Source organism: Lipophrys pholis, assembly GCF_963383615.2.
Source record: "Lipophrys pholis genome assembly, chromosome: 18".
Classification (NCBI taxonomy): domain Eukaryota; kingdom Metazoa; phylum Chordata; class Actinopteri; order Blenniiformes; family Blenniidae; genus Lipophrys; species Lipophrys pholis.
The window spans coordinates 20560812-20586040 of record NC_137646.1 but is presented as its reverse complement, the minus strand read 5'-3'; the positions used below and the strand labels follow the sequence as shown (position 1 = coordinate 20586040).

The 25229-nt window shown below is 43.9% G+C and overlaps 1 protein-coding gene across 2 annotated transcripts in view; it reads left to right on the top strand.

Moving 5' to 3' along the window:
* slc8a4b (solute carrier family 8 member 4b) overlaps positions 1–25229 on the top strand; it is a 104385-nt gene that overhangs the window by 58200 nt on the left and 20956 nt on the right. For both annotated transcript variants that reach the window (XM_080486364.1, XM_080486363.1), the window contains exon 11: positions 341–533. In XM_080486364.1, the coding sequence (XP_080342490.1) occupies positions 341–533 (193 nt within the window). The remainder of the gene's footprint in view (positions 1–340; positions 534–25229) is intronic.

Here is a 25229-nt window from a genome sequence, read left to right as displayed (position 1 = left end):
CCTGTAAACCTTGTGTATAAAAGAGTTTTTGCTCGCCTGTCATGGAGGACTATTGGGTCATACCGTGTTGAAGATGTTGAAATTTTTAAAAGTATTCCTGGAGGATCCATTAAACTCTGTCACGAAAGAGTTCAAGAGCATCCAATGAAAGAAAGAGCCTAATGCATATTATCTTCAATCTCGAGAGAGCGGGAGTTAATCTATTATCCTTCAGTGTACAGTATGTACTGTATACACTACGTGAGAGTGGAGGTGTTCATTAGCCTCGTTTGTTCTTCCGTGTTAATCCTCACTGAAAAGTTTCTTTCTTTCCTCTTTCTTTCTTTTTCTTTCTCCTCAGGCATTTTTACCTTCGAGAGTGCCAGTCAGAGGGTGAGCGAGAGCGTGGGCGTGATGGAGGTGAAGGTGCTCCGGACTTCGGGCGCTCGGGGCCTGGTCGCCGTCCCCTATCGGACCCTGGACGGAACCGCCAAGGGAGGAGAGGACTACGAACTGTCTGCTGGCAAGCTGGAGTTCCAGAATGATGAGACCATGTGAGTAAACCGCGGTGCTTCGCTGGCCTGATGAAAAGAGGGCAATGACACATCTTTGTGTCTGTCTCCACTCTGTGTGGCTGACTTCCGTTCACAAACTGCTGTTTTGGTTAATCGAGTGTCTCGCAGTATAAAAAGCTCTATTAGATACATAACAGTGTCATAATGTCACTTCTCTAGGTGGGCTACTCTACATTAAATGCTCGCACACACATGTGCGCACACGTAGACGCTCGGCAGATTGCTTCCGTGTCCTTGGGCACATACATTTTTAATATGCTGATGTTAGCGGTGTTAAATTGACCAATACATAAAGCGGTTGGGAATGCAGTTTCCTCGGTGCCTCCTGGGGCCTATAAAGCAACCACTCTGTGTTTGTGTTTGTGTGTGTGTGTGTGTGTGTGTGTGTGTGTGTGTGTGTGTGTGTGTGTGTGTGTGTGTGTGTGTGTGTGTGTGTGTGTGTGTGTGTGTGTGTGTGTGTGTGTGTGTGTGTGTGTGTGTGAGAGAATGTGTATCTACATCTGTGAAATTGACTTTTAGATGCAAGAATGGGGGCGTTTATGCACAAAGAGATTTTTTATTTATTTTTTAACCACTTCTCGCTTTAGAAGATGGATAAGTGGTTTGAGGGGTTTGACAGTGTTTTTATGTGGGGAAAGTCATTGTATTCTCTCAAGTCTAGTAATACAGAAAAGTGTGTGTGTGTGTGTGTGTGTGTGTGTGTGTGTGTGTGTGTGTGTGTGTGTGTGTGTGTGTGTGTGTGTGTGTGTGTGTGTGTGTGTGTGTGTGTGTGTGTGTGTGTGTGTGTGTGTGTGTGTGTGTGTGTGTGTGTGTGTGTGTGTGTGTGGCTCGGGGCACTAAATGTTAGCAAGGCCATTTAAAAGAAGTTTTTCTGTGGCTTGGGCTCAGAGAACTACTCAGAGAGTGTGCACACCAGGTTTTGACCTGGAAAGGACATTGTTGGCTTCAGGGTTAAGGTTAGGATTAATTGTATGTATGTACGTTTAAAGGCTGGTTATTTATGGCTTCAGTGGTCATTTCAGTCTTTTTATATATAGATGTACGCATGTGTTTCAGATCTTCATTCACGAACGGGCAAGAACTTTTTGAAACCCGCCAGCCTCTCGGTAGGAGTGTCATCGCAAGGGCACTGTGTGTGTGTGTGTGTGTGTGTGTGTGTGTGTGTGTGTGTGTGTGTGTGTGTGTGTGTGTGTGTGTGTGTGTGTGTGTGTGTGTGTGTGTGTGTGTGTGTGTGTGTGTGTGTGTGTGTGTGTGCGTGTGTGCGTGTGCGTGTGTGTGCGTGTAATGAAATGATGTGCTATCAGTGACGCAGTGACTGCTGCTGGTGAGCAAGGAGGTCAGCCAGGCAGCAGACGGGTGGCGCTAGAGAGAGAGAGAGAGAGAGAGAGAGAGAGAGAGAGAGAGGGAGAGAGAGAGAGAGAGAGAGAGAGAGAGAGAGAGAGATCAGTATAAGTTGGTGATAACTGTAGAATCAAGGTTGTCCTCTGGTAGCTTGGTAGTCCACCGCCGGTGTATCAGCACAGGAAACAAAGTGGAGAGCTGATGTCAGAGAAGCTCAGATCAGATTAGCTGAAAGTGAAGCTATTGTCGGTGTTGCTGCAACAAGAGGATTAAAAAGATCACACAGTAAAGTATGCCTTATTGCCGAGAGATTGTAACTTTGTGGGTCAGGAGTAAACATGAAGTATCTTCCTTTGTGAGAAGTGGATTAGCCGTGCAGTGCTCGTCTGTATGAAGCTTCTGAAAATGACTCCGGGGATCATAAATAAAGTTTATTTAGGTTATCACTGGATTAGAATAACAACAAGCAGCAGTGTGAGTGAGAATATATTTCCATTTGCACAGTTAATTCATATCTAAAGGATTATATACTTCACCTTGGACATACATATGTTTGTATGTCAGCACAGATAAGTCACAATAAGTCTGAGAGCCTGATCGACTAGAAGGTTTCACTCGAGGCGTGGCACTGAGAATCACGTCTGACAGAAGTCCAAAACAAAACTCACCATCCATTTAGCACCTTTATCATTGTGACTCTGTTATAGATTAATATACAAACCCCAATACGATTTACAATGTCTGAAGTTTGCGTTGTTTATAATTGTGTGTTTCTAAATGATTTACAAGGCGAAAGGCATTTCCACAGCTGGCTCCCCTCAACCTTTATTTTTGGACTTTTCTAGAAGATATTTTCAGTGTTGTACCTCTTTTTTTGGCTTTCCGCTCAATTCTGAATGATCATATTCTTTTTTGCTGTGTCACATTTTACTTTGTGCTTGTGAGGGCTCAGGACTCCATCCAATTACTTACCGGTACTAGGAAAATGAATGCAGACAAACGCATACGATTTCCATCAAGATCGTTTTTGTGTGAAAGGGTCCAACGCACACAAAACCTTAATTTGAATACTGCTGTTTGTCCATGGTGTCTCTCATAGGGTCATTCTCTCTCGATCATCTATAAAATGCACACAAACTGAACGTTTTTTTGCATTAACGTGCCATTTAGCAAGTATTAAATCATGGCATTACAATATATCATGGCATTACATCTTGATATTATAGGCCAATTCTGTTTTCTTTCTTATTGGTGTTTAAACTGTTACAGAACATAATGTGAGGAGCAAATTGGAAATTTAATGTCGTATTATGCCGTTGGAAACTAGAAGAACGGGCGCACGCACACACACACACACACACACACACACATTCACACATACAAGCAATTAAGTCTCACCATTCAGCTTCTGCATATTCATGCTAAGTGCATTATTGTACAGCCACCCCAAGATAACCTGCATACAGATTACTTCGAACCAGCTCCCTTAAATGGATTTGTATGGATTTAAATGGATTGTCATTGACGATGACATTCATTGTACTCAGAGGATCATCTCTGATGACTTTGGTGATCCTTTTGTGCATTCAGTGTGTCAAACTTTCCACTTACAGTATACTGATAAATACACCAGCAAATATCCCTACTTCATATATTTCTCCTAAATGCAGTTTAAATGTTTGGTATTTGGAGATACAAATGTTAATTTGTCAAGAGATTAAAATATAAAAGAAATCTTTTATTTGTCCTGTATAGTATATACAGCAGTACTTGTTTGGTGATGTGACCTTTGTTACCATGGTTACATTCTCACCTAAAATGGGAACAATGGCAGACTGCACTGTGGTGTAGCAATAGCTCGGGATTTGATCCAACACCCAAGTTGGATCAAAATGCAATAGAAGATATGTGGATAAGATCAAACCGCTGCGGCTTGCTCACATTGTCACTGTATTTATTTCTCCGAGCGCCACTGTGCTTGAGCACGGCTGCATGCTCCCGTTCTCCTGCTGGATGCGATCGTGTGCTCCTGGCCTGACATGAGGCGGGATTATTTGATGTTGCTCTGGAGCTTCATTTCCACTTATCCTTGTCTCTGTGGCCCATTGCTGGTCTGCGCTTTCCAATAAAACCCCCCAGAAGAAAAGAGAGCAGAGGAGGAACGAAGGGAAGTGGCAGTTTGGATCAAATACTGAGGAAAAGGAGCTGAGAGGCTTTGAAGCTTCTGCTGTGCGAAAGCTGGATGAGCAGAGAGGCAGCAGAAGGGAAGGACAGGAGGGGAGGGATCGATAATCTGATGTTTCCTTGTGAAGAAGTGTGAGTGAGCCAACTGAAGGATACGCCGGAGAGAAAACCCACGTGGCACGTCGATCAATCCCTCCCATTGTTTCTCGCCACACTCTTTTATTTATTCACCTCTGCTTTTATTCTGCCTCTTTCATCTTCTTTTCACCGATCAGTGTGTTTTATGCTACTTTCGTTTGTGCTTTAATATGTACACTGCTTCATTATCCACAGACAACCATCCTCTCCCTCAGTCTATCTACTTACATGGGAAGTCCAATCAGTCGTCGGTTTCTGGTTTAAGGTGGATTAGCATCTCCCTCATTATCGCTGCCCTATAAGCTCTTTCTCTTTATTCCTAAATATCTTTCTATCCCTTTTCTGTTCTCATCTGCAACAGTTATTGTATGTTCTTTCGGCTGCACTGTTTTCTCACCTCTTTTCATCTTCACGCGTTTGAAGCCGATGTCAAATATCACCTTCCCTGTCTCCGCCAACCCGAAGCCGCTCCTTTAATCTGCTGCACTCGTTTGTCGTTCCTCCCTCCATCGACCCTCTTCTCCCTTCTCTGTCTTTGCCTCATTACGTCCTCGCTGATTGTCAACCTAGAAATGACTTTCTTTCTTTCTTTCCTTCTTTCTTCCTGACTGATGTATCTGAGGACTTTCTCCCACGGAAGATGAGTTTCTTAACCTCTTTCCTTCCTAGTTCCTTCCCTTCGTCACCTCTCCCTTTTCCCTCACCTTCATGCCATCTTAATCCTCTTCTCTTTTCCTCACCATCACTCCTTTCAACCTCTCTCCGTTTGCATTTCCCTCCTTTCTGCGTTTCACCTTTACTGTCAAGATTCCCCTGCCAGTTTCCCTTCTTCTTGCTGTTTTCTTGATCTTCCCCAAACCCTCTCTCTTTCTGCCTCCTCTTTTTTCACTTCACTTCTTCACCTTTCCGGAATCATGCACCTCATTTCCTGTCTCCATCTTTCTCTTTCCAGCCTTTTACTGGGAGAAAATTCACTTTCTGGCGAAGCAATTTAGCCCGATCACAACCCAAACATGACAGCATCCACTCCCTCCTCCTTGACTTTTGTACCTCCCACCTTTCCTCTCCTTTCAAATCTTGTGCTACTTCTCCTCCCCCAGCATTGTCAATTCCTTTCATTTAAGCAGTATCGTTCGGTCTGCTTTCCTTGTCCACGCTGCCCTTTTGGAGTGAGTTTTCATAAAAGCTTGGTAAGACAGTTAATGGGTGAAAAGGTGAAGAGAGAAAGGAGTCTGAACCAGGCGCTGCCGAAACTCTAAAAGGTGCTGGAGCAGAACTGACAAGTGTACAGGAGAGATAGAGGAAACGAGGGGTGAAGAGAAGGAAGAGGGAATTTCTGCTCAACTTCACGTGTCTTGATTTTATAATATGAATTAGATTTGCATTGATCCCACATGGAAAAATATATTCAGTCTCGTTTGAGGTTTGGTTGCAGCTGGTAACTCTGTGGAGCTTCTATATGAGTTACCATCGTGAATCGTAGCTTTAAAGAAACTCAATTAATTTCACACACTAAAGGCAGCTTTATTTCCTAAACAGCGTTTGTCTTTTATCATTATTGTGCCAGAAAATCGGCTTTGTATGAACAATGTTGGCTTTGCCGGCACTGCAGCTTCAAGAAACAGCCGACGTAAAAAAACATTTTTTTTAAAATCTTCTCACATTTAATGATGTTTGTTCGACCTTCGGGTAGGCTCAGTAGAGCTTTAAAAGACTTTTTACACAAACATTACAACGTCACATCATTGATCTGTGGTTGCATTTATCGACCAAAAACATTGAGACGTTTAAGAAGAGACACTTTTTGACCTTAAGTGTCGTAACAGTGCCAATGAAGAGCTGGTTTTTAAGGTCGACACAGTCGTGTTTTATGTTGGAGACAGTAGAGGTCTAAAGACTGTTTCTTTGAACCCATAATAACTTCAAAAGAAATCAGACTATCGTGAGGAACGGCGGGCCTCTTTGTGACATACATGAAGATGAGTTGGAGGTCAGAGGACGAGAGCAAGAAGACGGTGAGTCTTGTCCAAACAGCAGCTGCTAAATACTTTCTATGTCATCCTGTCCTCTCCAAACAAAAACTGCATAAACACTGCTTTAATATTCACAGAGGAACTCACACGCACCACTGGCTTTCTTTGATGTGAAAGTCCTCTTTTTATCTGGTGCTCCACCACATAAATCTTACCTTCTGGCTCCAGGAGATGTTTTTGTTCTTTACCACCTCATATCTATAGAACTGATAAAAAAAATAAGAAAAAAAAGAAAAGAAATGACAGTGGAAATTATTTTGGCCTGGTGAGAAGTGAAAAATCGACCGAAAACACACAGAAAAACTATAAATTCAGACAGTTGCATTACTCACCAACAAGTTGTATGGTGCTGGTCCCTGTGGTTCAAATAATACTTTGTCTGTATTCTGCGATTTAGTGACCTTTAAGGAACATAATCTCCCAAAATGCCCAGTCGATCACAGGTTAAATGCCACAGCTCCACTCAAGAAACGAGTTTGCATGGGTAGTGAATTCGGAGCGGTTTTATTTAGGACTGAGCATGCTGGTGTACAATTTATTCAGTGTCACTTTAGTGTCAGAGGCGCCAGGCGTCTATATTTAATCTTTCTATAGACTCCCATTCTACTCATCAGGGATGAATTAATTCTTTCTGTGTTCACCCAATTAATTCTTCTTTTATTTATCACTGAGTTGTTCCTCAGTGCAGCCTCCGAGTTTCTCAGTTTCTGTCTGCAGCGCTTTATCTGCCTCCTTTTTTTCTTAGAGTTTTTTTTTTTTGGTTAATCACAGGACATGTCTTTTTTTTACGTATTATATGTGTGTGTGCCTTTGAGCGTGTGTGTGTATATGTGTGTGTGTGTGGTCTTGTCCCCTGGCTGCTCATTATAATTTGAAACAGGTGTCGCCGCCAAACTGTGCCAACGCCTGTTCAATTACCACCTTGCCCTGTGTGTGAGTGCGTGTGTGTGTGTGTGTGTGCGCGCGCGCGTGCATGCTCGCTCACTTTATGTACCAAGACATCTCTAAACATTTTTATAGAATATTTTATTGTGCATAAAACTTTGCAGCATGTCAACCTCCCAACGGTGCCGTATTAAATCTTAACTATGCTCCTTGAAGTCTTGCCCTTCTAGATACATTTTTCCAACCTTCCAAAGAATAATGTTGTGATTATGAATCATATTCCTTCAGGACCTTAATCACTTTTCTTTGACCATCGAGCGCTTGGCCCTTGCCTGCCTCGCAAACACTTTACAATATACTTCATCCCTAGAGAAATCGAAAGGCAGGCTCTCCGTGCTTTGATTTGATATTAATTTGAAGTGGGAGGGGTTTAGCGGATGGTAATTCCATGACAAAAATGCATAGCAACACAGCCCAATGAGCTCATTTCCAAGGAGAAGGAGCCTGTTATGTCGCTTTCTAATTGGATCATAGAACTTCCCCCAAGTGCAGCCAAATTACATCCTCCCGATGTTGAGTTTTATCTATTGTAATCCGAGCACCCTGCCATGTTTCATTATGTGTCGATGAAGCCCAAACTCGACTTCTTAGTGTTTCTGACAAAGCTGTCAGAAGGGCTGTGATCATGCATTAGCTGCCGGTGAAGGAGAAGTCAGCTCGCACGTTTTCAACAACACGTCCTCCCTTTGGCGAGATGTTTCTTGGAATTAGGAGAGAGAATGAGAAAACACGAGAAAAAGTGAGAACGCCTGTGTTGGTGTGGGTGTTTTGCAGCATGTGTTGCACTGCTTGGGAAGTGTTTGATATTTGCAACCTGTTTCTCCGTCTGTCACCGATGTAGGGTGACTAACCCAAAGCTGTTCCAAAAATAAAACATTCTTTGAACTCCAAATCCCCAAAAGCTGTGTGTCGGTGTGTGTAGAGTGCATCACAATGCGTGCGTATGTGCGTATGTGCGTGCATGCGTACGTGTAGAATTCACAAGACTCTGTGTGTGTGTGTGTTTGTGTGTGTGTGTGTGTGTGTGTGTGTGTGTGTGTGTGTGTGTGTGTGTGTGTGTGTGTGTGTGTGTGTGTGTGTGTGTGTGTGTGTGTGTGTGTGTGTGTGTGTGTGTGTGTGTGTGTGTGTGTGTGTGTGTGTGTAAGCAGTTCAGTGTAGCTTTATTGCTCATCTAGCCGGTCCTCCAACTCACACACGAGACACTCTCTTTAACCGGACACACACACACACACACACACACACACACACACACTCCATAGCACATCTGCACGTTTCGCCCATCCTGCTTATCGACACGCTAATAAACCGTTTATCATATTGAGATTTAAACCAGTTTCACTCCAGGACAAACTGGGTTGTTTACCAGATTTGAATGAGAAGGAACCAGAGCGAAGCAGCACTCAGTGGTACAATTCACCAATCATGCGTCAGAAACAAAACACGATCATGACGCTCTAAACGTGTCTCTCATCATTGTTGTTTGCGTGATTGCCTGCTCCTCTGTGTGACTGTCACACACCAAACCTGCCAAGTAGCGTCACAGTGTCCTGGTTGGTTAGTGTGTGTGCTGCTTCCTGCCGGGCATGTTTATGCAGCATTGTTAGATAAAGAAAACACGCTCAAACCCTTAAAGGCAATAAACAGCCGATGGTGTGATCTGGTGTTTAGATTTTCATGGAAGCTGAATTTGATAGTTGTTTGAGCCGTCATATAATTAATAAAACATATTTTGTCCAATATGTTGTTTTATGTCGGGTTCAGGTGACGCCATCAGGACTATGAGTTCCCTCAGTGCTCCTGACCAGTCATCTCCAAACAAAGAAGACTATTATGTGTGTTTCGATGAGCTCTTTTCTTTCTGTGGAGAATTGCTACATTAGCTGTACCTCTGCAGTGTCTGTTTTGGTTTTACTGTGGGTTTTTTGGATCATTTATTTATTTATTTTTTTTTTTTTAGATGAGGCCATTACGAAAGCAAATTGTGTCTGACTCACTTTTTCCCTCAGTGTGGTGAACTGATTTTTTTTGGGTGGTATTTTTTTTATATTAAGAATAATTTACAATAATTTACAATATATTATATATATTTTGATATAATATATTGTTCAACAAGCCCCCTATGAAAATACAACGAAAGAGGAAAGTGACGTCGCCCGGCGAGGCGCAGCCGGGGCCTCACCCTGGAGCCAGGCCTGGGGCTGGGGCTCGCATGCGAGCGCCTGGTGGCCGGACCTTTGCCCGCGGGGCCCGGCCGGGCCCAGCCCGAAGGGATGACGCGGGTCCCTCCTCTTCCTCCTGTGAGCTCACCACCCACAGAGGCAACCGTAGGGGTTGGGTGCAATGTGGATTGGGTGGCAGTCGACGGCAGGGGCCTCGACGACCTGATCCCCGGACACGGAACCTAGCTTTTGGGACATGGAACGTCACCTCGCTGGGGGGGAAGGAGCCTGAGCTTGTGCGGGAGGTAGAGAGATACCGGCTAGATATAGTCGGGCTCACCTCCACCCACAGCTTGGACTCTGGAACCCAGCTCCTTGACAGGGGCTGGACACTCCACTTCTCTGGAGTTGCCCGCGGTGAGAGGCAGCGGGCTGGCGTGGGCTTGCTTATTGCCCCACAGCTCAGCCGCCATGTGTTGGAGTTCACCCCGGTGAGCGAGAGGGTCGCGTCCCTACGCCTTCGGGTAGGGGACAGGTCTCTGACTGTTGTCTCGGCCTACGGACCGAACAGCAGTACAGAGTACCCGACCTTCTTGGTGTCCCTGGGAGGGGTGCTGGATAGTGCTCCAACTGGGGACTCCATTGTTCTATTGGGGGACTTCAATGCCCACGTGGGCAACGACAGTGTGACCTGGAAAGGGGTGATTGGGAGGAACGGCCTCCCTCATCTGAACCCGAGCGGTGTTCTGTTATTGGACTTCTGTGCTAGTCACAGTTTGGCCATAACGAACACCATGTTCGAGCACAGGGGTGTCCATATGTGCACTTGGCACCAGGACACCCTAGGCTGGAGGTCGATGATAGACTTTGTGGTCGTGTCATCTGATCTCCGGCCACGTGTCTTGGACACTCGGGTGAAGAGAGGGGCAGAGCTGTCAACTGATCACCACCTGGTGGTGAGTTGGATGCGCTGGACTGGGAGAAAGCCGGATAGACTCGGCAGGCCCAAACGTGTCACGAGGGTCTGTTGGGAACGCCTGGCCGAGCCCTCTGTCCGCGCAGCCTTCAACTCCCGCCTCTGGGAGAGCTTCTCACGGATTCCGGGGGAGGTTGGAGACATTGAGTCCGAGTGGACTATGTTCTCCACCTCCATTGTTGAAGCTGCTACTCGGAGCTGTGGTCGCAGGGTCTCTGGTGCCTGTCGTGGCGGCAACCCCCGAACCCGGTGGTGGACACCGGAAGTAAGGGATGTCGTCAAGCTGAAGAAGGAGTCCTATCGGGCGCTGTTAGCTCATAGGACTCCTGAGGCAGCTGACGGGTACCGGCAGGCCAGGCGGGCCGCAGCCCGGGCCGTGGTGGAGGCAAAAACTCGGGCCTGGGAGGAGTTCGGGGAGGCCATGGAGGAGGACTATCGGTCGGCCCCGAGGAAATTCTGGCAAACCGTCCGGCGCCTCAGGAGGGGGAAGCAGTTTTTCACCAACACCGTTTACAGTGGAGGTGGGGAGCTGTTGACCTCAACTGGAGATGTCGCCGGGCGGTGGAAGGAATACTTCGAGGACCTCCTCAATCCCACCATCACGTCTTCCGCTGAGGAAGCAGAGGCTGGGTTCTCAGAGGTAGACTCGTCCATTACCCGGGCTGAAGTCACCGAGGTAGTTGCTAAGCTCCTCGGTGGCAAGGCACCGGGAGTGGATGAGATTCGCCCTGAGTTCCTTAAGTCTCTGGATGTGCAGGGACTGTCGTGGCTGACACGTCTCTGCAACATTGCGTGGCGGTCGGGGACAGTGCCTCTGGAGTGGCAGAACGGGGTGGTGGTCCCTCTTTTTAAGAAGGGGGATCGGAGGGTGTGTTCCAACTACAGGGGGATCACACTCCTCAGCCTCCCTGGGAAAGTTTATTCCAGGGTACTGGAGAGGAGGATCCGGCCGTTAGTCGAACCTCGGATCCAAGAGGAACAATGCGGTTTTCGTCCAGGTCGTGGAACACTGGACCAGCTCTATACCCTCCACCGGCTACTCGAGGGTTCATGGGAGTTCGCCCAATCAGTCCACATGTGTTTTGTGGACCTGGAGAAGGCGTTCGACTGTGTCCCTCGGGACGTCCTGTGGGGGGTGCTCCGGGAGTATGGAGTCCGGGACCCTTTGCTAAGGGCTGTCCGGTCCCTGTACGCCCGGAGCAGGAGTTTGGTTCGCATTGCCGGCAGTAAGTCGGACCTGTTCCCAGTGCACGTTGGCCTCCGGCAGGGCTGTCCTTTGTCACCGGTTCTGTTCATAACTTTTATGGACAGAATTTCTAGGCACAGCCAGGGACCGGAGGGGGTCTGGTTTGGGGACCACAGGATCTCGTCTCTGCTTTTTGCAGACGATGTGGTCCTGGTGGCTTCATCAAACCTGGACCTTCAGTGTGCACTGGCGCGGTTCGCAGCCGAGTGTGACGCAACTGGGATGAGGATCAGCACCTCTAAATCCGAGGCCATGGTTCTCCACCGGAAAAAGGTGGCTTGCCCCCTTCAGGTCGGTGGAGAGCCCTTGTCCCAAGTGGAGGAGTTCAAGTATCTCGGGGTCTTGTTCACGAGTGGGGGGAAGATGGAGCGTGAGATCGACAGGCGGATCGGTGCAGCGTCTGCAGTTATGCGGTCGCTGTATCGGTCCGTCGTGGTGAAGAAGGAGCTAAGCCAAAAGGCGAGGCTCTCGATTTACCAGTCGATCTTCGTTCCTACCCTCACCCATGGTCATGAGCTTTGGGTCATGACCGAAAGAACGAGATCCCGGATACAAGCGGCTGAAATGAGTTTCCTCCGTAGAGTGGCTGGGCGCACCCTTAGAGATAGGGTGAGGAGCTCAGTCACCAGGGAGGAGCTCGGAGTAGAGCCGCTGCTCCTCCGCATCGAGAGGAGCCAGCTGAGGTGGCTCGGGCATCTGTTTCGGATGCCCCATGGACGCCTCCCTCGGGAGGTGTTCCGGGCATGTCCCTCCGGTAGGAGGCCTCGGGGCAGACCTAGGACACGCTGGAGAGACTATGTCTTTCGGCTGGCCTGGGAACGCCTCGGGGTCCCACCGGAGGAGCTGGAGGACGTGTCTGGGGCGAGGGAAGTCTGGGCTTCCTTGCTTAGACTGCTGCCCCCGCGACCCGGCCCTGGATAAGCAGAAGAAAATGGATGGATGGATATTTTGATAGTTAGTTGAGTTAATATAATTATCCACGCTAATGTTTCAGATTGTACTTTGGTTGGCTCGGTCACAAAGTCCAGTTTGAGTTAAAATGGGTATTGCTTCAGTGATTGATATATATACTACCATTTTTAAGTAGTTGCATTTTGAAGTGTTTAATATTCGGGTTTAACTCTCCAGGATGTAGGTTTTGGACTTAACTGCCCTGTGACCTAGACTTTCTCTCTTTTTGTAGTTTATCTTCTTGTCTCTACTTTGCTCCTTTCATAATCACCACATCCACTAGAGGGCAGCCTTATACTTCTCCTCTGATATGTACGGATTGGCAAAATACTGTTCTACTTTACATTTTAATATCATCATATAATCTTTGTCTAGAGTTTGAAATACGTTGAAGGTTTGTGATACATCTTTCGGCTTCTTTTACAGGTAGTTCCAGAGCTAAGTACGATGAGCATTGGAATGTATCATGGAAGCTCATATTTTTTGTCTTCATTTAATACTTTTTTTTTTTTTTTTAGATGTACTTTATTTTTTGTATTGTACAAGCCTCAAATCCTTTTGAGTTCATACAACTGGCTGCTAATCGGGAAAAACTCCTTTCTGCCGATAAATACGGATTCCTTCATATTCACCCGCATGACAATGTTATTCCTTTTTTCTTCCTCCGCCTGTTTGTTGCCGTAGCAACTTTTGATCCATCCCATTGTTAGTGAGACAAAGACAAGACAACAATGGAAAAAGACTGAAAATATGGAGAAAGATAGGAGGATAAGAGGGAGAAAATATGTGAGTTAAAGATGAAGCTTTGTTGTTGATTTGCTTCCACGGATTTGTTTCATCTGCTGTCGTGTGTCCGCGCCTAAAGTTTAAATAAGAAGAATTGCATCCATTATTTCTCTCCTCCTTCTGAATACTTCATAGTTTCTCTTGATCTGCTGTAAGTTTGTGAAACTCCTGAGAGTTTGTTACGTCTCCGTGTGTGAGCTACACGTCCATTGTTTGTTCTTTAATTAGTAAAGCAAAACATTCACTGGCACAAGTGGATTATGAAGATTAAAGAGCGAATCACATTTCGGCATCGTCACGGTCTGTGTGCGGGCGAGGAAGACCGAGGACGGAGAGCGTCGAAGGCAGGCTCAATGACAGAGTCACAGGGCAAAAAATAACCACAGGGACGACGGAAACCGAGAGGAAATGAAGCACCACATGCTTTTATCCTCCCTCTCCTCTCCGCCTCAGCTCTTCTTGTTTCTCCACCTTCTCCCTGCCTTTGGGCTCTCTTATTTCCTCCCTCCACCCTCCTGCCTTTATCCCCCTCTTTTTCCTTCATCTCCTCTAATGTCAGAGCAGTCAAAGTTAAGTAGCTTAAGTCAGCATCTTTAACAACTTCACAAGCCTTTTCAGTGTGTGTGTGTGTGTTTGTGTTTGTGTGTGTGTCTGTGTGTGTGTCTTTTCTTTTTGTGTGTGCGTGTGTGTCTTTTCTTTTTTTGTGTGTGTGCTAGTTGGGGCATATTGGGTTTCGTCGATGTGGCCACCACCATCCGTCATTTGCCTATTGACAATTTCCCCATTCGACAGTGTTTCGCCTCACAGAGCTTCACACGCACAACTATGGCTTGTGTTTGAAGCCATTTCTATTCCCGCCCTCCTTCTCAGGGTGTTTGTCTTCCTGTGAGACAGTAAAAGAAAACCTTACCCAGTGATAGGAAAATATTTTGCAAGAGTACTATCGTGTACAATAGGTACAAAAAAATGTGTAGCAACCAATAATGTATTGTAATGTATAGTAATTGCAGACACTTTGAATGTAATGTATAATTTGCCCAAAAATTTAATAAAATAGCAAAATTATAAAAACAGAATTGATAGAGTGCTCAACATTATGTATCCTCAGTGAGTATGATGACTATGCCATTCTTGAGACTTATTTTTGATAAGAAAACTGCAATAAAAAAGCTTTTATTTACAGAAATGCTGCTGTATTCATATTTTATAACAATATTTGGTGAATTTATTACATTTTTAATATAATGTATTAAACTATTAGATTTTAGATCAAACGTGATGATATTGGCACAAATATTCTATTTCACTGTTTCCATCATTGGCTTCCTTACATATAAAATGGCTAAAATTCATACATCATTGGTTGTTTTAAGAAGGGCTGTAGCGGAACGATTAAAAACATGCTTGCGATTTCACTTTAACCCTGTTGCCTCCGTTTATGTCTTTTTGCCCCCCTATTGATTTTGTTTTGTCATTCCCTCTATGTATCTATCTCTTTTGTTATACCATTCAGCATCCCTGTCAGTCCCTGCCTGCGTTCTCTGTTTGGGCTCTCTTTCAGTACTTATTCACCCAGCATCTTCTCCCCCCTGTGGTTGTTTTTTTTTTTTTTTTTTTTTTTGCCTCACAGTTCCAGCAATTTTCGCTGCCAAGTACGGACACACTCACACAAACACGCCCTATGGTAAGATTTAGGAGTCGCCACAGTACACACACACGCACACACACACACACACACACACACACACACACACACACACACACACACACACACACACACACACACACACACACACACACACACACACACACACACACACACACACACACACACACACACACATACACATACACACATACACATACACATACACCGCACAAGCGCATGCACATGCTCGGCTCTTGCCAACGGATCCCTGTGATCAGGGGACCGCGGGCCGCGCGCACCCTGTAATCACAGCCCGGAGACCTACCAGGAGCTGTGGCAACAAGCCGCTGTCCTCCCCAACCCGCTGAACCCGCCCCTGCTCCCTGCTGCACATCTGCCCCAGGCCCCACGCCCTGCCAAGCTGAAACCATATTAAAAGCCTCAGTGGTGGGTTCACTGACCAGCAAGGCCGAGGCCGAGGCTTGAGGGCGGGTGGACTCGGGTGTCACTCGGATTTATTCTGACTGCAAGTTTTCAAAACGGCCTTAAAACACTTTGTGAGCAGAGTGAGTGGCTGGTTCAGGTGCTGCAGATTTGACTATGTGTGCGACGTACAAACATAGTTTGTAATGTTTGAAATTAGAAGGCCGTGTTTCAAAAGACTTACAGCTTCTGTTTTGTGTTTCCCATAAATCCACTGCTGCTCCTTTTCTTCCTTTGTTTGCTGACGAGGGAAATAAAGTTGTCTGCCAATGAAAGAAACTGAACGTTCATCCTCTATTCTCCATTTCAAAGCAACAATCATTGTGTTCGATACCCTTTAATATAAAATACTGTCGTGACTTATATTATATTATTGACCTTAAAACATTATGTACACGTCTGTCACTAATAATCAGTATTGATTAATCTAATAATTATTTTACCATCGATTTGTTCGTTGATACTTTTATGCGTCCACGAATTCTTTCGTTTTCTCCCCCATCTCATATGTCAGTTTTAAACTTCTTTATCTCCACATTTGACCTCCATCCTCTGACATGCCAGAGAGAAAGTGGTGAGTGATGTGCGTCTTTCCGTCTGTTTGTTTTTTCCCACTTATTTTGTTGCTGACCGACTGTAGGCGCAGCCTCACACTGCCCAATAGTTTACCCTCTGACTGGTTGGAGGGGATTGTTAAATTCTGCCGGAGCAGTGACCTCTGTTTGTGCATGATTGGATGCCCGTCTGGTGGCCGCAACAAGCAAATGAAATGAGCTGAAATGATAATTTGGCCTCGGACCGCGAGAGCGTCTGCTGCCGTCCCTCTGCCGGGAGTACCACACTGGCAAACCAAATAGATTGTGATGGAAATAAAAAAATAAGAACATTCTGATTGCTAAAAAAAAACACCAAACAAAAAAAGCAGCGGTGGGAGCAATCAGATGCAATCAGCTGACAAACGTTTGGATAACAAGTTGCATTCATGAATAAAGGTCAAGCTTATTGTAGGCAGGTAGATTAAAAAAAAAAAAGTTATTATTATTTTTTTTAACATTCTGCTTCTACGATTTGTAGCATGTAAGTGATGGTAATAACAGGATTCAGTCTTTCATTCAGCGCGCTCGTATTCTGGAGATGTAGATTGACACGAAAATATCTGAAATAATTACAGTGTGATTCGCTTTTTCTGCACTTGAGATCACTGACATCCTCCTGAATATAGAGCTGGTTGTATAGTTCATTCAACCAGCCGCTTCATATTACAACTAAAGGACTGTTTTTGACCAAACTGCTAACTGACAATCCAGCCAGGACTTACTTGTTCTAGTCTGTCTCATAAGCTTCTTATCTGTTTTATTATTGTGAGTCCAGTTACTGTCATCTTGTTCTTTATTGTCGGGATTCAACACAACTTTATTCATTATATTGATATCAGCCACACACAGAGGTTTGAATTTGGTCTCATTTTTGCCATTACATTCAGTTCTGAAAAGTTTTGGTAGAGAGGAAATTTGAACGTACAAGTAGAAACAGATCCTTCTTGAAACTGCTGGTGCTGTTTGGATTTGGCTTTGCCCTCACGGAAACATTAAACCCAATAAGAAAAGTGTTCTGATTTAATAATGGTATTTTCAAATCCTTTTTTTTGGTGGAAGTGGGTGGGTGGGGGCCATACAGAAAAATACAAGTACAAGTACCTGAGATAGCTGAGAAATATATTGAAGTACGAAAGTATACAGGAGTATATAGACTTTTAGGGGGTCTCGGTCCAGAGCTTGGGAAACTCCACTGTGACATGATGAATGCACACTGCTGTGGAAGAGTGATGAGCCAGTTCCTGACTGCACTACCTCAGGATAATCTGGTATGATACACACACACACACACACACACACACACACACACACACACACACACACACCGTGATGTCAGAGTGATTAAATCACTAATAGCTTGTGGAGGAGACGGAGTGACTCTCTCTCTCTCTCTCTCTCTCTCTCTCTCTCTCTCTCTCTCTCTCTCTCTCACCATCCAATACAGTTCTTCTGCTTCTCTCCATCTTGACTCCATTTAACTCATTTCATCTCACTTCTCCCTCCTTCTCTCCCCCATCATCCATTTTTCCGTCCACAATTTCCCTCCAACTCTGTTCCCCTCCATCCTAATACTGTGCCCCCATCTGCCCCTTCTTTCCTCAACATTCAGGCTCCTATCACTCACCCTGCGTCTCCTTTATTAATCTCTGTATTTCTTTTTGCCCTCCACCTCTGCTCCATCCATCTTTTCCTCTCTGTCGTCTCTTCACTCCTATTCTTCCCATCACAGACACCTTCTCTGTCTCCCTCTTCATTTTACAGGATGATATATCATCCTTCCCTCTTTCATTGTCCCTCCGTCCGTTCCCTCTCACCTTTTCCACGCTCTTCTTTTCTGCACTGCCTCTTCTTCCCGCTTCAATGTTTGCCCTCCATCTTTATCACCCTCACTTTATCATCCTCATTCCTCCTTTATTGTTGTCTCTATTGGCTGAAGTTTGACCAATGTTTGTCTGCAGATGAAAAATCTTTTTCATAAATGTTGAGCTTCCGTTCTCCTTTCAAAAATCTCCGCATTTCAAACGTTGAATAATAAGCATACATTCATTCAGTAAGCACACAGACACACACTTGCTGTTTTTTTATAAGCACTTTTTTAGTGTACTCTGAGGCTTGTGATTATTGAGTTCTTCTGTGTGCCATAAATGCATTGCCAATAAAGCTTTAGTGTGGCGGCGACGTTCGGTTTTTAATGGTCCGCAAATACAAATGCCGAGTAGAACTGCAGGTGAAGGGTAAACTGTCTGCAGAGGACAGAAACAACCAAATGAAAGAGGGATTTTAAAATGTCTCGCTGTGAAAATCAGGCCCATCATTTCATCAATTAATCTAAATGTTATTGCATCATCCTGCAATCCCAATTAAACCCATATTGCAGTTGTGAAGTTGTAATTAGTGCTATTAACTTTAGTATTTCACACATTGATGGACAATGATAAAATCTTCTCATGACCTCCAGGTTCTAAACACGCTGCAGGTAATGTGAGCGATAGATAAAAGATGGACGACACGGGGGGAGAGTGTCGGTGCCAGGCGAGGATGAATAGGTTTTGTGGACGGGCCGTTTATGGAGGGAGAGTTGGAGAAAGGAAGGCGGCGAGGAGGTGAGGCAGACAGAGCGAGAGGGGAGAGGTGGCGAGAACAAACGGGGGCAAGTGACAGCTTGAAAGAGTGGACTAAAACAAATAGGGCAGGAGGAAGAGAGGAGGATGAGGAGGATGGCTCACATTAAGTAGAGCCAACTGTTGGCACAATGGGTGGTGGATGGAGGGATGAGAGAAATGAGTGAATGAGACTGATGGGAGAAGAAGAGAAGAGTGGTTGGTTTTCGTGTGTGTGTGTGTGTGTGTGTGTGTGTGTGTGTGTGTGTGTGTGTGTGTGTGTGTGTGTGTGTGTGTGTGTGTGTGTGTGTGTGTGTGTGTGTGTGTGTGTGTGTGTGTGTGTGTGTGTGTGTGTGTGTGTGTGAGAAACTGTTTGGCCGACAGCCCTGCACAGGCCTGGCAGGAGTTGGCGTGTTGGCGTGGCGGTATAAACGCCCCGCTGCTTGAAAGTGCTCACCTTCAGCCTCCGACGCCCGTCAATCAACCCAACGTGTCATGACTCACACACAGCCAAAGTGCACGGGCCGTAGTCGCCACAACCATGACTGACAATATTCATTTTCTAACTACTGGCCTTTAACCTGAAGCACTGCCCTGAGCAAATTCGCCCTGTTGTATTGCCAAATATGTTCCACACACACACCGATCTGACCTCAATAGAAAACACACCAGCGGTGGCGGGTGGATGAAATGAAGTCGAGGATGTTAAAAATTTAAGTGAGAAAGCAAGTCTCTCTTGCGCTCCACGCTTTAAGTGTTGCAGCTCTGATTTGTTGTCTCTGACAGATGTCTGAATGTTTGACAGACTGTGATTATTTCCTTCTTGTTTTATTTATTTTTGCTTGACTGCACATTCAAATGGAAATGCGCCTGGGGATAAATAGGTGTTGAATCTTGGGAGGAAATGTGTAGTTGGGAGGGAAAAAAGGCAAAGTGTCTCCAAAAAAAACTAAATTATATAAAAGACGCACTTGCCACTTTAATAAGTACACCTTTGTAGTATCTGGTTTGCTTTGACTCCTTCATCTGAGGTTTGGTCGAGATTGGCATGATGGCATCACACGGTTGGGACAGATTTGTCAGCTGAAAGTCCCATTTTACCGTATCCCAAAGATGCTTTATTGAATAGGTCATCAGACGTTGGCACACTGTGGTCATAAAGGGACGGACATGGTCAACAACAATACTCAGGTGGGTTCTTCAAATAATCCTCCATTGACACGAAGTGGCCCAAAGAGCGCCTAGAAAATACCAGAGAGGATCTTCTGCGTACTTTGGTTGTAAGGAGTGATTATTTTAGTTGCTGTTGTCTTTCTGTCATCACATCTGTCCATTCGTCCCTCAGCAAGCCCAGACAACTGCTGCTTATTGGAACTTTTCAGTTTTTCCCTGATAATTCTCCATAAAAACTAGCTTTTTTGCATGAAAATCAGAGTCGATTACTTGTTTCTGAACCACCTCCACAACCATACCTGCTTCAAACATCCTAAAATCACCTTTCTTCTTAATTCTCATGTTTGGTTTGAAATTCAGAAACTCAGCTTAACAGTGTCTGGATGCATAAATACATTGAGTTGAGTTACCTATTGCATTAACAAGTATTTGAATTGTTATATATAAATACATATATATATATATACTTATACATGCAGTCATGTGGCTGAAATGAAATATGGAATGTGAGAAATTAAAAAGAATAAACATGCTGTCCATGTTTACGCTGCAGCTCTGATTTGTTGTTTCCTACAGATGTCTTATTGTTTGACAGATTGTGATTATTTCCATTTTGTTTTGTTTATTTTTGCCTGACAGCTGATTCAATTGGAATTCCACTTGAGGATAGAAAAAGTTCTTGAATCTCGAAGAGACAGAATGTGGCTGGAAAAAAAAACCCATTTAAATTCTGACTCCTGACAAAAACTAAATTATACAAAAGAGTAAATTATTGATGGGGAGATCTTCACCAGTAATGATTGTCTCAAATAAACAACAAATGACCCACAGCTCTGATCCGGCTCAGTGGTCAATCTGTCATCGCACCATGTCCATGTGTCAACATGTCTTTGTTCGAGACACTGGAAGTGATCCAATTATCACATTTACTATAAAACCATGTTAAATGGATGGTATATACGCTAATAAATCATATAACACTCGATGTACATTTAGCAGCACTTATTCCAACATCAATTCCAAAAAAATGTTTCGGATTATATATAAAATTTAAATAAATGACGCCACATTTCATTCACTTAAGAACAAAGACAACATATCAGACAGCAGCAGAGTTTCTCGTTGGATTTGAACACAAATTATATTATTGTTACAGGTGCATCGAGAGGCCAAAAAAGTAATAATAAACAGCTGGAGGGGCATTTTGCAATCGATCAGGTTCACTGGCAACGGCTCAGGGACGTGACTGGGTATAAATAAAACATTTAAGAGATACAGTTTGTCTCAGAAGTAAAGATGAGCAGAGCTTTACGAATATGTGAAAACAAGTTGCTTTTCTAGATCTTATAACAGTTTTAGAAAAAAAAAAAAAAAACGGGTCCCTGAAGACATTAATAATACATGATATGATCAGAAAAACTCAAGGGATCTCCAGAATTCATCAGGATATAAGTTGAAGGTCAATGAGAAATGCATGTGATCTTCACTCTCAGACAGAGAAGGAGGGGGAGGAGGAAGAATCGGAGGAGGAGGTTTTCGAGTATATTGACTGGTAGTGAGATCACATTGCTCTAGTTTCACATTAGATAATACACTTTTCCATTCATCGCTCAAAGATCACGAGGGTACAAGTTAGTGATTTACGTGATAACCATGGGAATGTTTTAAGTAACGCTATTTGACTCTTTCATTTCAACGCGGTGAATAAGCCAGAATAAATATTATGATGATAAAGACCAGTGATGATGATTAAACCCCGCTAAATTAAAACACAGGGACGCGCTCTGTTGGCTCTAGACCGTGAAGCAGCTCTTCAAAGCCTGCAAATAAAGGTCAATTGGCCAATTACAAACATAAATCACTTATAGTGAAATCTGGAGCCCACAACACAGACTTCATACGGTTTATGGTGTTTTCATAGAGCGGGGACATAAAATGAGTTTATTCTTATTTTTTTCCGGGGAAAACAAAAATGATTCATTTTTCAATTCAAACAACAGACTGTAAAAGCTTGTGAGGCAGATTTTTCCTTTGTGTTGTGACATTCTTCAAACAGCTTGCTTCTCCGTGGCAGCCGCTTACTTGACCGGGACATAAATATAAGATGAGCCGACCTAAAAGATACATGAGAACAGACGAGAGGAGCGAAGGAGAGAGCGCGGCGGGGATGGAAGAACGAGGGATGACACGAGGAATGAAAGAAACTGTCGTTAATCAACTTCTGCTCGTCTTCGACGTAGCGTGTTGGTGATTATTTCCACTCATGATGGAGATGGAGAACAGATAGCTGGTGTTTGCATCAGCAGCTCTGTCTTTTTCTCGAGTCCTTCCATCTGCTGGTCAGCTGATTCGATCCTCTTTGCTATTTGCCTGATGCCGTATTTACATTTAATAATTAAACGTGACTTGTCTTTCGAATTCCCTTTAGACATTTCCTGTTCCGACCCCTCACTCTCTCTTTTCGCCTCCATCCTCATGTCTTCCATTTGTTCCTCCATGCATCACACCCCTCCGTGAGAAACTGGTGGCAATGTATAATTAAAGCTGCTAAAAGGGTTCGCAGTAGGAAGAGGACTGGAAGCAGCGGCCGCGACACTTGAACAACATCTTCCGAAACAAAGTCCTGTCGGCTGCGTTGTGTATTATCCCGGCCTTCAACATGACAAGCGCCTTAAACACAGCTCTGAGCCGGAACTGTCAAGCTAATGAGTCCGACGTGGACGTGGTCCAATGCATGAATTCATGTGCAAGAATTACATTTATATAAGATGCTGAAGAAGTGTTTACTATTAGATAACAGAGGATAACAGAGTGAAGTGTGTATCTGGCATTGTGCAAAACCTCGAAAGCCCATTAGGAATCTTTAATCTATAAGAACTGCCGCTGCAAAGTTAATCAACGTTTGCTTTCGGTCAACGTCCTTCAAATAACATTAGCCTAACTGGATGGCGGTCATCAGTTCTTATCAGTCTCATATATATTGTTGAGTCGGGCCAACTTTTCTGTATACTGTTATTAGTGATATCAGGTTGTTTTAACCACACTGAAGACACACTGATTTGTAAATATTCAGTAATTACCAGACTTTATTATTGTCTTCAAGTAGATTTTTATTTAGGTATGTGTGCATGAATGTTTGTCTTTACTTTTGCAAAAACCGTGGTGATTTATGTATTATTGTAGGCACTCACTCGTTCACTACTATAGTGAAGTACATAGTCAAAATGTTGTTCTGTGTTTAACTAGATCTATGAAAAGATCTCTACCTGTGTTTACTTGGACAGAAGTGAAACACTGGTCTCTCACTCTTTTTGCTCCAGCTTTACCGGCCATCTCACCCTCATCTTTCCCTATTTTATTACCACACCACCAGCTTCCCTACTTTGCCTCTGTCATAATTTCTACAGCCACTAGAGGTCACCAGGAAGCTGACATACTGGCTCCATTTGGCAGAGTAGACTTCTGTTATATGTGTTTTTAATAGAATTAATAAAGGGCATTCAGTGGGGCTGATAATATTAGAATAATCTGATGTGGCAACTGTTGACCTTAATAATCATGCTAATCTACGGAAATGTGGTTATTAAAGAGTAAATTGTGTTTAACTGGAGAAACTATCTTTGACAGACAAAGACTCCATAATTGTACATGATTTCAAGTGTCTCTGCATTTCTTTGATTATAATTATACCCACTGGAGACGAGACCATCATGAACCTGATCATCTGGCTCCATTTGGAGAATTTGACTCCTTCTCTATACACACTGTATGTGGCTCTGATGAGAACTGAAATGTCCATTAAGTTGGGCTGACATTTAAATTAGCCTGTAGAAACCAATACTGTCATCACTGTGAGAACGTTCTGTCAATATTTAAAATTTTTAGGTTATTCCATTGATGGTAGGATATTAGATTATTGAAGTCTCATTACAAATTCATTAGAATTTTTAAAATACAGAAAATGCAATACCTGCAGGCAATTGTCTAAAAGCACATTTTTGCATGGTTTTGTAATTTGTTTTGTACAGTAAATGAATTAAGCTCAAATTCCTAAATATTTTTTTATTACATTATCAGCATGTTATTACATTGTTACATTTAAAATGGCCAAAGTCATTACATCATTGGCAAGTATTATATTATTGATTATTGGTTGCTTCAGAGCTTCAGTAGCAAGATGCTCTTGACATTATGATCTGTGTTGATAACAGCAGCAGTCCCTGGATAAATAAAGCAACATTAGACTAACCAATTAAGTTGTGTTATTGAATTATATTCATTTCAATTCCAAACTTCTCCCGGTGACTCTTCATCTATGGGACTGATTAAAACTGATTATTTCATTACGATTTGAAACCTTTGGCAGGTCTTTAACGACTCTGATGTGGGTATATTTAGACATTAAGAAGCGAAGTTGGAGAAAGCAGAGGACATTTGTTCCCTAAGTTTTGTCCTTAAGGCATCACTTGTCGCTGTAGCTTCCATGAAAGACAGTAACATGACTGACTGCAGCCTCACTGTGCAAGATGTGCACTGATACATAATTGTGTCTATTCTTGGTTAATGATAAATCCTCTTGCCCATCGGCGGGTGCACGCCATAAACCTGCACACGCTGCACCACTGCACATCCACATTTGGTTTCACAAATTAAGCAGTGGCGGTGAAAGTCTGCCTGAAGGACAGAATAAATGGCCGCCCTGTGGGTGAATAATAATTATTCTAATAAGCTGCTTGGAGCTGTACAGGTGAAGCTTCCTCACCTCATACCATTTTTCAGGACTGAGCAATATTCACCGCTCCTCCCCGGGAAAGAAGCAGGATGGCTTTGCCACACAAGCCATTACATAAGCCATTACATAAAGTCACAGTATTTGTTCAAACCCCCGACCACATTCAAAAAGCTCTCAGCTGACTCACAGACTCGTACACCAACCTCGAGGTTGGGTGATTCTTTCTGGAGCCAAACTGTACTGCATGATACCTCCATACACAAAACCCTGTCACTCTGTCAGCCAGAGATCCTGCTTTTTTTTCTCTCTCTGTGACTTTTTGATCGGACAGAAATTATGTAAAGAGGATAACCTGCCATATATAAAGTAAAAGTCTGAGTCTACTTCTCCTCTATGATTGGCATCATTGAGGCTCAGCTACTGTCAGCTCTCAATCCCAACTCCCTTTCACTCAGTTGTTCTTTAAAATTTCATCCAGTTTCTCTTCTCCAATTTCATTTTATTCCTTTTGCTTCCTCTTGAAAACTGTTAAGTGCATCCTTGCCCTCATGAGACCATCTTGAAGAACCACATTGCTCACAGCAGACATTGAAAGAGAAGTGGGAGGACATTTCTTTTTCAATTAGGAGGAATAGCCACAGAGGCAAACTTGATTTTTTTTTCTTTTCTTCTTGCTCTTATGCT